Source organism: Agrilus planipennis, unplaced genomic scaffold, assembly GCF_000699045.2.
Source record: "Agrilus planipennis isolate EAB-ADULT unplaced genomic scaffold, Apla_2.0 scaffold179, whole genome shotgun sequence".
Lineage (NCBI taxonomy): Eukaryota > Metazoa > Arthropoda > Insecta > Coleoptera > Buprestidae > Agrilus > Agrilus planipennis.
In genome coordinates, this window is record NW_020438885.1 from 224,293 (window position 1) to 243,092 (window position 18,800).

Genomic DNA, 18,800 nt, shown 5'->3' on the forward strand with positions numbered 1-18,800 from the left:
TCGTCTCCTATCTTTATATTCGCTCTTTCCCTACTTTTTCTTCCCTTGCATACTAGTATTCTTGTTTTAGATTTATTTATTTTCATACAAGTAGTAAAATTTTGTTGCTTTTTACGACGTTTCGTTGACCCTAAAGTCAACCCTATCAGAGTCTGAAATATTCAGTCTTTATTGAAACTGAATATATTAGTTTCAGCGTTCCGATTGCGAAAGCTTTCATTTACGCTTCGTGCCCAAGGAAACTGCTCTTTATTCGCAAAGAATCGTATTAATGTTGCTGCCATCGTATTTATAATTGCTAGCAACGATGTGTGCTCATGTTGCACTCATATATAAAATAGATGCATCTTACCTCTCATACGCAGTGTGTCTGACCGTAGGAATGCAGCACGTGCAACGTCATAAAGAAAAACGCGCCTCTTAATTTACCATTTACCCATTGTTTTTGTTTTGTAACTCAGTAGTGACCTCTTTTATTAATTTTTCCTTTCGTAAAGGTCACTTATAGAGCGGATAAAAAGAAATAGAAGACCAGGAATGCGACAAAGTAGTAATACGATCGCTATCTGTCCGCAGATCATTTATTCCAGCTAATGATCAGGCTATTAACATTTTCAGCGCCGATACAGGCGCTCGATGCTTGCTCTGCACTTCCTTGCATCATAATTATTTATTATGCAAATGCACCCGGCCGTCAGCGGACATTTATATAAACTAATAGTCTGCGATAATGGGCGAATAAATATTGTGGTGTGTGGCATACACGGCCGTGGAAAGGCTGGATGTTTTCGCACTTTCACCAGTTCACACGCTGCTCGCCGACCGCTTTGACACTTTGCTCCATGTGGAGCGTCACACCGCGAGAACATTATCATAAAATCGAATCCAAAATACACACCTTATTCATTAAACCACCAGTCGAAGCTAATCGTGTCACTAATACAACAAACAACTAACATTATATCGTTAATGAAAAATTCACGGCTGTGGTTGGTATCCTTAAAGAGCGCAGCGAAGGCGTAAAGTCCTACGACTGTACCAAGACTCAATCTCAATTCAACCACAGTGAAGGATTTTACGCCCTCGCTACGTTAACTGAAGATGCCAATCGCAGTACGNTTGGGCAAGGGGTACTATTTTTCATATGTTTTTTCATTCATTTCACCGAGAGTATTTTCAAACGGACAAATTGTATGTTAATACATGTAATAGGTTTGCCCCTTAACACCCATATGAAAAACCGCATGGTGGGTTTTTTCATGAGGTATCTACTGGGAAATCCCTATATCGGTATGGCCCTCATTAGCCACATGAGGCCCGCTCACTACATGGGGCATGCCCCCTATAAATTCTAATCGGGGTTGAAACTTCAACTACTTTTCAATTTTATCTATTAGGTGAAAAGCCTTTCCGTTGTACACATTAGAAACTTTTGCATTCCCTTATTGAAGAAACGTTAATTTGTATTTTTTGTATTAAATTTCTAGTTATTGAAGTTCAATAAGTACTTTGCGTGATTGTTAAAAGTCAAGTAAAGGTAAGTAACAGGTTTGAGAACAATTATGTTGTCCACGCGTCTAAAAAAGAATTCCCTTCTCCCATACCTATAGACGTTACAAAAACGTCAACAGAGTATCTCTAGAGATGTTTACGTCTTAGGAAAGGCAGTCCTCGTGGTGGTGAAAATTATAGGCTGTCAGTACAACGATCTGGCAGTATTTATTACTTTTTGCTTGTAATAATTTATATTCTATAATATCACCTCACAAATTATGGGGAACAACTTACCCAAACTATATTCTTCGTAGACCAGACTTTTGACAGCCTTAAACTATGCCAGAAAATTATAATTTATTCTATTGTCGAACCATCAGCCGATAACACTGAAACAAGAAATTTCTAATCACATACAATATAGCGACTGTTTTAGAAAAAATTGAGAGTAAATATACGCATTATCAAATGAAAAACTAGGTCACAAAATTGCAATTTCCATCGATAAAATTAAAGATGTGTCTATTCACCGGTACCGTACCAGTGACTAAGAAGAACTAACCAGTACTAATTAGTCTTACAGTCTCATAAACCATGTAAGAAGTTCTACTGCTGATAATTTAAAGCACTAATCAATAAAATTTCATACAACGTTTGGGTAGCGGTGAATAGCTTCTTAACTGTCGGTGCAGAACTAGTGAATAGCTCTTTAGACACCGATACGACACCGGTGAATATCTTTTTAGTCACCAGTACGGTATCGGCATATAGTCTCTTCTTGAAATTGAAAGAGAAGACTCTAGATGACTAAAAAACTATTCGCCCCTACTTATTAGTCTTATAGTTTCATAAACCATATAAGATATTAAAAACTTAAAGCAATAATCAATAATATTTCATATAACATTTGGGTACGGTAAATAGCTTCTTAGCTGTCGGTACGGTACCGGTGAATAACTCATTAGTCGCCGGTACGGCACCGGAGATTATCTTTTTAGTTACCAGTATGGTACCGTTGTATAGTCTCTTCTTGAAATTAAAAGAGAAGACTCTAGGTGACTAAGAATCTATTAGCCGCTACTTATTAGTCATATAATCTCATAAACTATGTAAGATATTAAAAAATTAAAGCACTAATCAATAAAGTTTAATACAACGTTTGGGTACCGGTGAATAGCTTCTTAACTGCCGGTGCGGAACTAGTGAATAGCTCTTTAATCACCGGTACGGCACCGGTGAATATCTTTTTAGTTACCAGTATGGTACCGTTGTATAGTCTCTTCTTGAAATTAAAGGAGAAGACTCTAGGTGACTAAGACTCTATTAGCTGCTACTTATTAGTCATATAATCTCATAAACTATGTAAGATATTAAAAATTTAAAGCACTAATCAATAAAGTTTAATACAACGTTTGGGTACCGGTGAATAGCTTCTTAACTGCCGGTGCAGAACTAGTGAGTAGCTCTTTAGTCACCGGTACGGCACCGGTGAATATCTTTTTAGTTACCAGTATGGTACCGTTGTATAGTCTCTTCTTGAAATTAAAAGAGAAGACTCTAGGTGACTAAGAAGCTATTCGCCGCTACTTATTAGTCTTATAGTATCATAAACCATGTAAGATATTAAAAACTAATCAATAACGTTTCATACAACATTTCGGTACGGTAAATAGCTTCCTAGCTGCCGGTACGGTACCGGTGAATAACTCTTTAGTCACCGGTACGATGCCGGTGAATAGCTTCTTAGTCACCAGTACGGTACCGGTGAATAGCTTTTTAATCACCGGTACGGTATCGGCGTATAGTCTCTTCTTGAAATTAAAAGAAAAGAATTCTAATCATTACAAATAGGGAACTTGGTAACTTTGAAAACAGGCAGCTCCTTTGGAATCGGCACAGGTGTGGTAGAATTTGTGGACGAGATGAGTGTAAAATAAATTCCATGTTTTAACGTGTAATGGCATTATCGAATAAAAAAAAAATGAAATAGAGGGAGAGAGGGGTCGCGTTTGTCGCCGATAGGTATGTTTATCTTTGTCGGGTTTAAATAGTAAGTACTTTGTCGCAAGACTGAGTACGAACTAAAACTCGGTGGAGCCCCGGGTAACGTTTAATTAATTGTCAAAGAGCGTTCGTTGGTTCGCTTTGTCGGCACTGGCTTGCAAATTAAACTATGCCAGCGAAATATGCAGCCGTTCTCATGCCACGCTATAACGTAATACGTCAGTGACATCTTCCAAGTGAATATATTTCATTACGAAATATCTCAGCTTTACGCCTTCTTTATAAACGCAAAAAGTGCTAAAACGCTTAAAATACTGCTACTCCTTGACAACTACAATGAATAATTTGTTTTTACTCATTCCCAAACTTTAATGGTATCTACCGAAACAAATTGCCCAACAGGGCCGGACCAAACAACTTCTATTGCACGCGACTTCAATTCAGAATCATCAGCAAATTTCTAGAAGAGACAAACTGCTGTTACTGCAACTGATAAATACAAAGTACCAGAGATGTGATTCATTTGAAATACTTGCATTTAAATGTATTTTTATCTTGCATTTAAATAGTCTTTTGAGAAAAGCATTTTGTATTTTATGTAAAATACTTTACCAAACGTATTTTCCATTTGTAAAATGCAAAATACATTTTTGCCATTAAAAGTTTTGCTAGTATTACCGATCAAACATTATGTAAAATTTTGAATGAAAATTGCTCGCGTTGGCCATTGAAGGTATTAGAAACCTAAAAAGGGGACAAAGAGACATCCCATGAATGCCTTTTAATTCTTTAACTAAAGAGAGCCCAAAAAAATTCTAAACTCCTTGGAAATAGATAATCTAAAATGTTGGATCGATATTGTTTTCCGGGTTCAATGTCATGGTCCATGGAATTTTGAAGTTCCAAATTGATATCAGCACTTGCCAAATCACCACTTATCGTACCTTTAGCAAGGAACTACGATAAAGCAGCCCGCAAAACAATATCAAATTGATATACGCCAACTATGTAAAACTGAAAACTACAGGATATTGTGGTGTACTAATAAATGCGTACAATCTAAAATTCTCAGAAAACGATTAGAAAAACTTCACTTATTAGACGAACCCAAAGCTAAAGAAATACCTTTAAAAAAACATTCTGCACATCTCTAGTGTAAGTAAGTGCAACTCCAACACATAATGGCCTTTACTAGCCACGAAAGTCATTATCATTTTATTTGTCAGGAATATTAGATAATTTTGCATTGAATTTTCTTTTAAATATACATTATTCATCGTATAGGTATTAACACGAATGAATTAATTTTGAAGAACTAAATTACAAAACGAACATTTACAAGGTCTATAAACCATCTTTCACTTTCAATCAATTATAGCTTTTAATAGATTCACGAGGTTACATTAAGAAGCATGTGTAACCCTGTGGTTTGTCTATGTCATTAAAACACTTCTATTTAATTATCCGATTTTTAATTTCGTTTCACAACACGTCATTTCGATTACATTATATGTAGGTACCATTACCCGTGAGTGGGGTTAAACAAAAGAAACATTAACAGTTAGTCATACAAATTGGTTTTTTACCCCACGAATTGGAATTTACAAGAGTTCATGATATTGTTCAGAGTTTTTTGATTTTTTCGATATGTGGAATTTGAAAATTAAATAATTCTTCCCTCTGTAGTTTTATTTCGTATGTACCTATAGTTTCGGTATTCCTGTTTAATCCCAAAACTGCAAAAGTACTTTTTCAAAGGTCGAATTAGGGCAAAGCAAAGAAAGAAGCCCTACATATTTGCAAGAATTCAAAATGCGACTGCCGAAGTTTATTCAAAGAGTCCATTAGGGTGAATTAGAAAAAACTTTTAGGCTCCTCTATGTTTTTAAATCATTAGTAAAGCTTTCGGTTAAGCTTTTTCTATCTCATCCATGAAATCGGCGAAATTCTTTTTAAAGTTGGTACACTTTGGAAAGCACGGTACCTATTAAATATTTTTCAACTGCAATAGGCTATTTTATGCCAAATGGAGTTTCAATAGATAGCTAGCAGTCACTGAATGTTCAAAATCAAATCATAAATTGATTAAAGTCTCTTAGGTGCCCATTTTAAAAAGCGGTCACTTTTGACTAAATCTTCACTACAAATTGTTGGTAAAAACATCATTAGTGACGTTTTCGTACCGTTGTGTATTATATCAGGTCCTTTTAATTTAAAAGATTGCTTATCAGAACTATGGAGTAAGGTCTATCAGAATATTTCTAAACATTCTGAAAAGAGCATCTTAAACTGAAGATATCTACCGTAATTTGAAACAAAACGTTTGAAATTGTAAATGACTATAGCCTTGAAAAGCTGTGTAAAGGTCTTACATTTTTTGGAGTATTTTTAGTACGCTTTCCTATCTTGCATGACTAGTTCTTCCCCCCTATCAGTCGTAAAATGTTGTTTGTAAATACGTATGCAACACATCGTACACTTCAGCATAAGAAATTGCTGATACTTTCATTTACGTAATACTACTTTGCCCTGTGCTGACAGCACTGTAATATTTGTTTATCGTCCTGGCACCTCCACATTTTTAAATCCGACTGTAATTAAATTTAGTTACATGTAACTGAAGATGGCACATTTAGTATCGAAACGTGGTGTAGATACTTTGTTTTTATCTAGATATAATTTTGAAATTTAGTCTTTTAATTCGATCTAAGTAGGTACTACTGAAAAAATATTCTCTGAAGCAATCTTTTTTTTAAAGATCGTCATAAGTTACGATATAAGTAATTTAATTTCATTTTATTAAAGATTTTGAGGGTGAAAGTAATATGTTGTCGCGATGGTTGAGATATAAATCTTGCTGAACTTTAAAAATTCTAAAGTACGCGTTAAAATTCGGAGAGCGACTTTAGTTTAATATATATAATAAGGAGACGTGTTTAATATTTTACAGAAAGCCATGAGTTTCAATTTGTGTGACGCCCTCGCATTGCATATTATACAGATATACGACAGAGCTTAAGCGACCCCCGCAGCTTTTATATCTCAGATAACGTAATAATGACACTGACTCCGTCCCATGTATTTTGTATTAAAGACGGGTGTCAGTTAAAAAGTTTTCCAACTTTTTTACGATCTTTTAAAAACTCATTATCATTTAAAACTTGGCTCCTTCATTTTTCCCTAATACTAAAACAGCAGTATACAACTAATGCATCTACGTTAAAACCAAAAATAAATTCGTTATAAATTTTATTCTTCAGTAAAATGAAGCTGTTGACGTTCTGACATATTTTGCACTAAAAGGTCACAATATATGAACTATCTATCAATAAAATTTAATTTATATACAGTAGAATCCGCTTATAATGTCACACAAAGCATAGTCTTAGAAAATAAACAACTTATTATATCTATATACCCTAAATTATATATATTTATTAACAGAAAAAGAAAAAGAACGATGAATTGTAATATCAATATACACAAGAAGGGTCAGAAAAATGAGCAAAAATGTTATAACGATAACATTTGGGTCACTATAGCCGGATATGATTTCTTGAGGAAATGTCATTTAAAACGGAGTCATTATATCCAAACTTTCCTATAGAGAATTTAACATGAAAACCAAACTTAACACTGCAATTACTTCATATACTAAGCGGTTGGTCAATATAGGCGGAGTCATAATAAACGAATTCCACTGTACAAGTAATATGGTTTTCGAAAGATTTCGTTTGTAGGGTTGAAACGTAGTGGATCAGAGGTTTAACCAGCAATTATGTAATAACTATGATTTCTAAATTAGTCAAGTTTTACCTAGATAATACAGGAATGTCCAAATTCTAGTTAATACTATGTTTCTGTTTCGGGCATGCCGAATTTCTTTTAGGAGCAATTACGGCTTGACAAAATGATTAATGGCTTTGAAACTGGCCTGCAATTCTGGTGATAACGTCCTACAGCCTCCACTTTTTTCCGCCGTTAATGACAGGGTACTATTTTAACTTTTTAATTCTGTTCTGGCCATAAATACTCAAGGCAGTTAGTGTTATTATTTTCGAAATTATTGTCTTTTAATAAATGCCGTTTTTATCCCATTACCTTTGGTTCTATTTATCCCACGAAAATATCTGTTTAATATCTACCTACCTAGAAATATATTTCGATCTTTGCGATTTGGTCACAAAATTGCAGTTTCAATTCCCTATATTAACAGTTCTTTCATGCATTCACTTACATCCATTTGTATTTAAGATAAAAAATCTCAAGAAAATATATGTTAGCAATCTCCGATGCTGGATGTGCAGTCCAACTAGCGAAACGTTAGGGAACAACTCCAACCTTTATAGACCCGAATTATAATAATAAAAATTTTGATTACCCTTTTCAAAAATAATGCTCTTTAGAGTACATGCCTGTATTTACGTGTGCGTGTAATTTTAAAACAATAAATTTTAAATATCTTATTCGTTTTCGATGGCAAAGGAATAAAATAAAGAAGATCGCATCGCCTAACGAATCACAAAAGTTTTGAATTATTTAGCGAGTCCGCTTGGTGCATTAATATAGGTAATTGAATTCAGTTACAGAAGAACGTGATTAAATTTAAATTATTTATGGCATGAGGGAGAAGGAGTTATGCAAAGGACATCAAAGGAAAAGGGAGGCCAGATGTATTAAGGGATCCCGAAGACACGTCTTGCTTCCGACCCCGGTGGACCGGTGACAGTGGGATTACAAGTAAACGAGTGTTGAAAAACGGTTTATTAATCTTGAAGAAACACGTTTTGTTTTCCGTCAATTTGTTCCCCTTTGTTTCATCAAATTTTCTTGGTGTTTCTACTACACTACAACCGTGAAAATTATAATTTTCGTGCCTAATACATACCTACCAAATATAATGTAAATCCTCCCTATCATAAAAAACTTGACAAGTTTGCATGTAACGAGAATTATATAAACTAGACACCAAATTAGCCCCTAAAAATCCCCTTATTGCCATTCTCGAAATCGGGTGTTAAACTTCACTTCAATATAAGAATGTGTTAGGTAAGTTAAAATAAAATTTGGGTTATTTTTATAATTATATTACACCCCTTTAACACGCGATAGTGATCACTTTGTTAGGCTATTAAAATAAATTTTGTGAGGTCTGAACAGGTATACAATTTTGAGATAATTAAGTTAAGTTTAGTTGTACTCAATTCTTGTACTTAATAATGTATAGTCTCGTTGATCGTCTTAAAAGATTAGTTGAGTCAGAAAATTAACTCGTCGAAGTTGTACATTACACAGAATTCCAAGGTTATTCAAGGTATTCGATTTTTTAAAGAAAAGCAGTTCTGGAATATTATCGGTTGTAAATACCTGCACATTTGACAAAAGCTCGTGATCTAACAACCTTGACGACGGACATGTGTTATAAATGACTAGTAATTTGTCTTTTTGTGAACCATATAATTAGTCAGTATTCGTTCTTCTATTCTAACAAAAGTCTTTTTTATTTGACGGTTTAGTTCACTGGTAAACCTCCTGGACTCGACCTAGCCAACAAACACATTCCGCGTAACAAAAAAAATGCAACTAAAACACGTATTAATCTCTGTATAATTATTTAGATTCTTTTATTGACCCTGGCTATTTCTTTGGTGTCTTTTTTTTTATTAGTAATAAACTTTTTGTTTTAAAACAAACCTACCACCTCTGATAATGTTGGTAACGACACCTAAACGAAAAAGCTCGAAAGTATTCGTTGTTTGCCACTGAAATCCCTGAGGAAATTACACGGTACAAGCAACTTCTCATTTTATCTCTCAGTAAAGCGAGAACAAGAAATAAAACATTTGAATTACACATGCATTGCTTGTTCAGCAAAAATAAAATTTTATTCTCAATTTTCCTAATTTAGACATATATACACTGGCCATTTTTAAAAACGTAATAGCCCCTCACAAAAAGAAGTAAAACATCAAACTACCAGAAACGCTCAAATAGTTGATGAACTGCACTAATTCGTCAAAAATAATTTCACCTATTGATATATTGATAAGCCATCAATAAATAAAATGAATGGCTAATCTTCCGATTCAATTGGAGAATGAATGATACGCTCTTGGAAAGCTCAAGTAAAGAATGGTACCAACAAATACTGTATTTGGAGCCTTGTTGTGTCGTATTAGGTAGAGTGGAGTACGTAAGATTATGATTAATAAAAGTTCCCTATCTTCCCGGAGACCTTTTATTACCCCTTCTTACAGGTGAAACTCCAAACACAGTATTTATTGCTAAAATTGGTCAAAAGTCATATTCTTCTGCTTGGGCGGCGAATGGTACCATTCAAAAAGTCTTTATGTAATCTTTCCAAAAAGGTATCAATCGATCCCCAATTCAGTAGGACCGTTCCATTCTACCTACATTCTACTGAAGATGTTTTCCGCAGTCCATCCAGCAGAAATTTCTACTATCGATCACGACCTACATACGTATAGTACCTACCACTTTCAGCCCAGAAAGCATCAATTTCTAATTAAATCTAGAAACAAGTTCTATGATCTGCTTTAGTTGAACAGGTCCGTAATCTAAATTTAAGTGACTGTGAAACTTTTTTGTCCCAGTTTATAAGTTGCGAAAGGAATGACGAAAATTTTGGTTTCAGTACCCACATTGTTCTTTGAAAGACGGTCAACGCGAGTGCTGTAAAGTGGTGATGTTTCTTAGTAATTTTCGAAAGTCATGGTTCACTCAAAACCAACTTATTTGATTCAGTTGCAGATAAAATCAGTAATTAGTGGCCGCTAAGTACGCATTATTTAAAAGCTAGCCTTGTCAACCGCAGTTTACAAAAGAATGAGTACTTTTTACTGCCGAGAAATCTAATAATACATCTGTAAGGTCTAAGTGGCGTAACATTTTACTTGACGATCTTAGCGATATCTTAATGTATGGATCTCCACAGGCTCATTAGTTCAAGTGTTGACCGTCAAAGCGACACCACTTCCGGCTAAAAGACAACGACCGGCGGGATGCGCCGTTGGTTAATAAATTATTCATATTATAATGAAATCATTCTACTTGCTACACTTACTCTAAATCTATTTCACTACCGAACCATCGGGACAACAAAAACAACAGCAAGTTAATATCGCGCGACACTTCGATATTGAAAAGTTTTAATGGTACTGAAAATTAAAAACGTAACAGCACGACCATCTACCGGTCAGAAATTGAATTAAAATTCAACTCGAATATATTTTATGATTTTCATAACTCGATCTTACCCCAAACCAAAAATACATTAGGCTTCAAAATATTATTAAATGTTTGTAAACCCAAAAAATTGATCCCAAAAGTTTAGTTATTTTCCTAATATAAGATAATATCTTGACTTCTTGAACTATTTAGTATAAGTATGTATAACATATCCAACTTCCTAAGTCAATTTTGTTCAAACTTATTTAGTTAAATTTAATTTGTTTAATTCTCTCTATTAATATTAGTAATACTTTGAGAAACATAACAATATAATAATAAATAATACAAATATTTCTTCTTTCAAAGTTTATCTTCAAAACTTCAATTAATATAGCCTTAAAGAAGTGTCATCCGACTGTTTTAGCTTTAAAATTACTCAGTATAATATGTAACAGTAGTACTTCGATAACATCTTCACATTATCATAAATAAAGATTACAATGTCCTGTGTCCCACAGTACCTGGACATTCATATGCATATTCATGAAGAAACTGTTTTATTAAAACACGGTTACTGAGCAAAAAAATTATTCTTTCCTTACATTTAGTCCCAATTTTAATTTGTCTTAAGGGAAAAATTTGTTACCACAGGAAGTGAATTTATTTNAACTTGATCTTAATTCGTCAAAAATATAAATATTTACGTTGTGCTTCACTTTTACGCTATCGATACCCAAAGCGTCTAAAAAAATGTTTGTGGTTTTTGATAACTACCACATTGCACATAAACAAATTACTGCGTTTCAGCAAATCTTTAAAGAAAGAATGATATTCAAAAATAACATTTTCTTCAATATTAACATTACGAAAATCCCGTCAACTTAAAAACAAAAGTTTGAACGTCGTAATGTCCTTGAATTAAAAAAAATCTTTGTATACATTTATTAAAATATTTGTTTTTGCAAGTGTCTTAAACTACTAGCTAGTACTTTAAATAACTGACGATTTTCGCTTTATGAGTTTATATTATATAAATAAATCGTTAGAAATGCCGAAGAAGATTTAAAATAAAATACGCAAAATTGGATAAAATAAAAAATTCATTAGTTGCACGATTTAGTAAAAAGTCTTTTGATCGATTTCATATTTTCCAAAATTGTATGTGAACCGCGGTTAATAAAAAAAAATTAAGTACTCGTTTATAAACAGTTATGAAATGTTTGCTTCAACACATTACTTTATCAATTTCAACATTAAGAAGCGTGCCACAAATTAACAATAATTACAACACTTTCAATGGTGTCTGGCTGATTGAGCTCTTCCGTGACATCTCCGTTTTTTCCTTGCTAACAGATACATGATCCCTGGGGACCTGGAGAGCATTAGCTAATAAACTACAACTTTTCCAGGATCTCTTTCTATATATCAATATACATTTAGTTCATCAGCAGGGCCTTTTTAACATAAAAAATGTTAATTTAGCAAGATAGTAATTATCATCGTTTCAAGAGCATTCATTCTAGAATATCTTTCAAATTATCACGTTTCCTGAATGTATCTGCAGTACCAAAACTTTACAACTTTTAAATGTACGCCACTTGTAACATACAGGAATCAGTAGGTCTTTTATTAAGTACGTAATCATCTCATAAACTTCCTAATAAATAAATATAGATATAATTAGAAATATCAAATTTCAGGTATTTTTCATGGGAAAACGTTCGTAGTCATCCCCATAACGCCTCTCTGCCTCAGAATAAATTCTGCTTTCCGGGACTTTTTTTGGTTCTTTAACTGCAACATCTTTAGAGAACGTTGTTGCCGAAGTCGAAGGTTTCATCCTCTTGGAATCGTTTTCAAAAAATTGTGGCGGAGGAACGTAAGGTTCTCTAAACCTTCCTGGTCCAAAATAGGGATCGTCCAAATACCCGTCGTAATTATAATTAAATCTGTCCCTTAGGTTTACCTTCGGCGGAGATCGGGCAACTTCCGGTAAAGTTGCATAGTAAATAATTCGGGTCTGTTTTTTGGGCTTGTCCATGTTATTTCTTTCGAAGTCATACTGCCTGTACGTCTCATACCTCCTTCCATATCTCTTCCGGGGAGGAAACGAAGTGTAAGAGTTGGAAAAACCATTTTCCGGAGGATAGTTGAATGACCTCCGTGGCGGATAGTCGTGTTCATATGGACGGAAATCGTAAAACTTTTCACGCATAGGTCTGTAAGGTTCTTTAATACGGTCGAAAAATCCACGTTTATCGAAACTTCGCTCTCTTGCAAAGGCACCGTGGTTATCGTGCTCGGGAATTGACTCTCTAAATCTATATTCTGGTAACGTTCTGTCCGATAAAAAGCTTCTACTTCTTCCTCTGGGAAAACTTCTTTCTCTTTCCAACTCTCTATCGACGTTTCCGAAGCCATTACCATTATCGGTACGTTTTTGAGTAACAAAATGTACTTTTGGAGCCCTTATATTGTCGCTACTCTCGGTATCTTCTTCCTCATTTACCTTTTGTACTGGGTAAGGTTGTTTTACCCACTGTTCTTGTGATGCGCTTCTTGTCAATCTGTATGATGTTGCATCTTCACGATCGTCCTTATCCTCGTTCTTCTCTTCTGATAGCTCGACTGAGTGCTTAGTGGATGAAGATCCTTCCTGGAGGAACAATTTTGTTTCTTGAAAAGTATCAACGGGGGATCGTTTTAATATTCTTTTTGGTCTTAATTTATGGTTTTTGTTAAGTTCCTTCTTTCCTTTCTTCTCCCGCGATAGCTCAACTGGATGTTTAGTAGAAAATCCTTCATGAATTCCTTGAAAACCATCGGTAGGAGAACGTTTAATTCTTTTTGATCCTAGTCTGTTATTTTGATTAAGATTCGTCTTCACTTTCTGCTGTCGTGAAAGTTTAACTGGATGTTTGGTAACAGTTCTTTCTTGGCTTTCTAGTAGAACACCACCAGCAGGACTACCTTTTACTACTCTTTTTGATTCCCGTTTGTGGTTTTCGTTGAGGTCCTTCTTCACGTGTGTCCAGGTTTTCTTTCCTGAATTATTTAAAATGTCAATACCATCGTTATTTTGTTCAGAGGAATTTTTATCGTCGAAGAAAGGCGTCTTCATGTTGTTCTTATGGGTAGTTGTGGTTTTTGAAATTGCTCCATCATTTATCTGAGCATTAAGATTAGATGCAACGAATACAATTATAAATGCAGCCAATAATCCCACGCTAGGAGCCATTATTTTAACAAATCAAAATCGGTTTCTTTCTGACTTACATGAAGTCAATGCACAAAAATTCAGCACACAAATTCAGTGGTCATTTGACGAAGTCGGGTGTCGAACTGAATGTTTTAATGAACATTGTAGCTACGTTTTATTCTCGTTCTGCAAAATTGAATAATTTTATCTCAATAGGTACTTGACCAGGCACTGTAACGTACATTTCCGGATAGAACAAAAAGCATATGTCAATCAGCCACATTTTTTCGCGTTTTTATTTTCTAAATTGCAAGCTCCGTTAGATTCTGTTTTCAACTACAGTTCATACACCGAGTTTCAATTCATCAATCCACTTTTCATATGAACGATTAATTGTAAAAAAAAATATATTAAAAACGACGCATCGAAAAATAAAATAGATTTGCACATGTGACTCTGTCGTAAATTGTGTTCAGAGGATTAATTAACATTTAAAAGCAAATTAGCTCATTGTCAAACTATTTATTATCTAATTACATAAAAGTTTCCTAACACAAAACTATTTTTTTTGTACAATCAAAAAGGTTTTGTTTAACCTGACGTAATTTATTAATTACAAATCAAAAGCTAAACGTAACACTTTGGATCACAAGTAATAACTTTTATGAATAAATACTAACTTTTAAATAATAATATGAAAAAGGAAATACTTAGATCGTCAAGATTATAGAATGAATTATAAAAGCAGACAATTGCTGAACTTGATCTTAATTCGTCAAAAATATAAATATTTACGTTGTGCTTCACTTTTACGCTATCGATACCCAAAGCGTCTAAAAAAATGTTTGTGGTTTTTGATAACTACCACATTGCACATAAACAAATTACTGCGTTTCAGCAAATCTTTAAAGAAAGAATGATATTCAAAAATAACATTTTCTTCAATATTAACATTACGAAAATCCCGTCAACTTAAAAACAAAAGTTTGAACGTCGTAATGTCCTTGAATTAAAAAAAATCTTTGTATACATTTATTAAAATATTTGTTTTTGCAAGTGTCTTAAACTACTAGCTAGTACTTTAAATAACTGACGATTTTCGCTTTATGAGTTTATATTATATAAATAAATCGTTAGAAATGCCGAAGAAGATTTAAAATAAAATACGCAAAATTGGATAAAATAAAAAATTCATTAGTTGCACGATTTAGTAAAAAGTCTTTTGATCGATTTCATATTTTCCAAAATTGTATGTGAACCGCGGTTAATAAAAAAAAATTAAGTACTCGTTTATAAACAGTTATGAAATGTTTGCTTCAACACATTACTTTATCAATTTCAACATTAAGAAGCGTGCCACAAATTAACAATAATTACAACACTTTCAATGGTGTCTGGCTGATTGAGCTCTTCCGTGACATCTCCGTTTTTTCCTTGCTAACAGATACATGATCCCTGGGGACCTGGAGAGCATTAGCTAATAAACTACAACTTTTCCAGGATCTCTTTCTATATATCAATATACATTTAGTTCATCAGCAGGGCCTTTTTAACATAAAAAATGTTAATTTAGCAAGATAGTAATTATCATCGTTTCAAGAGCATTCATTCTAGAATATCTTTCAAATTATCACGTTTCCTGAATGTATCTGCAGTACCAAAACTTTACAACTTTTAAATGTACGCCACTTGTAACATACAGGAATCAGTAGGTCTTTTATTAAGTACGTAATCATCTCATAAACTCACTAATAAACATTTTGAAAACAAATTAGAAATAAAAAAACTCCCACATTTTTAAACATTTTCATACATATTTATACAATTATTTATTATTTCGGTGGATAATTAAGTAAAAAATCGATTTATTTTTCATTATGTATACGAAAAATAATAAAGTGAAAACGTTTTAATCAAAACTGTATTAATAACGTATTAATTAAGAACATTCTAGGATTAGTTTCATATCAAGCGGATACGAAAAAACATAGAAAAACATTTTTTTGTCCGCAGAGTCCATGATTTTTCCTATTAGATACAAGTGTGACGTGAACATAAAGACCAGCAAACAGAGACATGTGATGCCTTATGAAAAGTTAATACTTTAATTGTATTCGTTACTTAGGTGCATGTATAGTCATGTATAATATGTACATTTAATATATACATCTATTTATGTATGTGTATTGTACAAAACGCGGTATCAAAGATTTGTCTAAATGTGGTTCCCTAGGGACATCATAAATTGTCCTGATAACAACTTATTAACGGAATCGTCATAACAACAAAGACAGAAAGAGATTATGCTTTTAAATAAAGACCATTTATACCATGCGACATTACCAGTGTTAAGCTGAATTGAATAGAAAGCGTTTAAGTTAGTCGAGAGCTATTACTAGGAGTTTTCTATTCCGTTTGTTAATAAGAAGAATCAATGGTGTTGTGTTTACATTTAGAATACCAATGACTCCCGATCAATTGGAATCGTCCTCTCAATATTTCGGAAACTGCGAAAATTCCTGCATAGAACTAGAAGCATTTGATGATTTCAATTTTAATTGTAATCCTGGTGAACAATCCCTTATCACCAGATATGCACCTGAAGACAATGATATACTCCCCGTAGGAAACGATTTGTTCAATTTGGAATGCGGAAGTGACAGTTTATTATTCGGTAGTTCGAGTTCCGGTACCGTCGAAGAAGATGATGTTTCTTTGAGGAAATTTTATGAAGGAAGTTATTTCGATGATTCGGATGTCTTATGTTGCGAATTGGTGAATCAAAATGCTGCAAACAATGAAGAGAACAATCCTTTTTCTGTGCTAGGTATCAGTTTAGACCTCGGGTTATCGGAAGATACGTGTTTACTAAGAAATTTTGATACAGAATTAGATCAATTACTCGACGAAAATTTCTTCAACGGGGGGAATTCCCTACTCAACGATAACTTATTAGACAAAACTAGATCAGACTTAAGTCTCGCTCCTGCCAAGGAAAATGAAATTTTACTTCGACTTGACGAGAAAAAGACCACGCAAGAAAATTTGGACACCGAGAAAATTGTAAGCATGTTTCCTCATATGCACGATGAAAGGAACCGAAGAAGAAGATATTTGTTGTACGAAAATTCACAAGCAAATAAAAAAGTTCAACAAAAGACAATTTCTCCAGTTAGAAACAAAAACGTTAATACACGACACGCCGCATTAATAAATCATGACTACACAAATAAGGTTGAAGCTGAAAAATCTATAACATGCCCTGTACCAAATTGCAAAAAGATTTATGCCAAAGCGTCACACTTGAAGGCCCATCTAAGACGACACTCTGGAGAAAAACCGTTTGTTTGTGACTGGAACAACTGCAGTTGGAAATTTTCAAGATCAGATGAACTAGCCCGTCATAAAAGGTCCCATTTTGGGATAAAACCCTACAAATGTGAAATGTGCGACAAAGCTTTTGCAAGGTCCGATCATTTGGCTAAACATCGTAAAGTACATCGGAAAAGAATCGGCCATTTTGAACGGTAACTCACATTGTAATGCATTTTATTGTAATTATTATTTTCAGTTATTCAACAAATAACTAAATAAATCTTGTTAAATAACCGTTAGTTTGAATAATCGCAATAAAAACGAAGAACTGTTTAAAAAGTTCGGTAAAAATTTTGTGGTACCTGTTACCTATATTCTAAAAATACAGATAATTGTACCTACTAATAAATATGAATGCGATAAGGGAGATAAGAAGTTCAGAAACAAGCAAAAATCATATTTGTATCTGCCTTTTCACAAATGAATTGGGTTTGGCAATTATTTTTGTAAAAATATATAGACCATTATCTTACACCAAATAAAAAATTACCAATTTGTATAAGCCACTAATACAGATACCTACTTTTACACCTACGTACGTAAAACATTAAATTTAATATAGCTGATTTACATTAAAAATACATATCCAATTACCTACCCATAGTATACATACATATAATCTATTGTAAAAACAACAATTTTACTTATAAATGTGTTAATTGGAGGCCTAATCACAGTGCGTTTGTTGTTTTGTACCTATGCTCCTTAGTGAAATGTAAAAATATTAATTGTGGATAAGTAAGTACCTAATAATATATAATTACTACTTAAATTTAAATAATAAGAGATGTCTCAAATAATTTCTGAAACATCTTATAAATTACTATGGGTATTAATATAAATACTAGTACAATAAAATAAAATGAATGATTTATAGCAACTCTAGTAGTTTTCAATAAATATTTGCAATAAAAAATATTTGTATAGAATAGACTTTTTTAAGTTATCGCCAAGTCTCCCTACATATATGTGACGTCGCGTCGCCGTCGTTTCGAACTTCATCAGGAAACAGCAATATGTTGTATTTTTAGTTAAATGCTTTAAAATAACGTAAATACCTAATAAGTACACGTGTAGTATTACGTATTATATGTGCGCATTGACAAGTACCTATATACATGTAAAAATATTTCCATAGTAAATTGGTTCTATAAACTAATTACCTGTTAAAGTTACGTAATCAGTTTAGCAGACATTCAACCAACTATAATTCAACTACTATACATATGATAAACCTAAACATCTGAAATCTCTGACCTATGAACCGAAGATAGAATGAAGCGAGTTCCTTAAAATTAATGGGAAATATATTTTATTTTTATTTGCCTACACTAGTTTGATTTTATAAATATATTTGGACGGTCCAACTTCGGCTTTTTTTTTAACAAAAGATATGACCAACATTTACTCAATATTAGGTAATATACATTTATTTAAATATATATATATGCAGTTTTAAATCGAGCGCCATTTTTCGCGTTAGAACGATTTGCTTAAAAGAAAAATTATTACTACAAATCGAAATTTACTATTTATA

General features: G+C 33.2%; 2 protein-coding genes across 4 annotated transcripts; one reads left to right on the forward strand and one right to left on the reverse strand.

Annotated features, from left to right (window-relative positions):
• Window positions 1-1,802: 1,802 nt before the first annotated feature.
• Window positions 1,803-18,693, reverse strand: LOC108740542. Of its 3 annotated transcripts, none has more exons than XR_003232574.1 (2): window positions 18,427-18,693; window positions 1,803-1,883 (listed from the first exon to the last, which is right to left on the reverse strand). XR_003232574.1 is itself a non-coding variant. In XM_025981635.1 (2 exons), exon 2 carries the CDS (start codon window positions 13,925-13,927, stop codon window positions 12,386-12,388), a length of 1,542 nt encoding a protein of 513 aa, XP_025837420.1. In that variant the 5' UTR covers window positions 13,928-14,074; window positions 18,427-18,648; the 3' UTR covers window positions 12,356-12,385. The 3 variants fall into 3 exon arrangements, 2 of the variants coding, with proteins under 2 accessions (XP_025837420.1, XP_018330401.1); XM_025981635.1 differs by lacking the exon at window positions 1,803-1,883 and adding an exon at window positions 12,356-14,074 and having other exon boundaries at window positions 18,427-18,648; XM_018474899.1 differs by lacking the exons at window positions 1,803-1,883; window positions 18,427-18,693 and adding exons at window positions 12,356-14,074; window positions 14,131-14,399.
• On the forward strand, window positions 15,954-17,496 carry LOC108740543 (myoneurin-like). Its single transcript, XM_018474900.1, has one exon. It carries the CDS (start codon window positions 16,352-16,354, stop codon window positions 17,417-17,419), a length of 1,068 nt encoding a protein of 355 aa, XP_018330402.1. The 5' UTR covers window positions 15,954-16,351; the 3' UTR covers window positions 17,420-17,496.
• Window positions 18,694-18,800: the final 107 nt, after the last annotated feature.

Excerpts from the sequence above, each read along its gene's own strand:
- LOC108740543 (XM_018474900.1), top strand. The coding sequence starts at position 16,352 with ATGACTCCCGATCAATTGGAATCGTCCTCTCAATATTTCGGAAACTGC.
- LOC108740542 (XM_025981635.1), bottom strand. The coding sequence starts at position 13,927 with ATGGCTCCTAGCGTGGGATTATTGGCTGCATTTATAATTGTATTCGTT.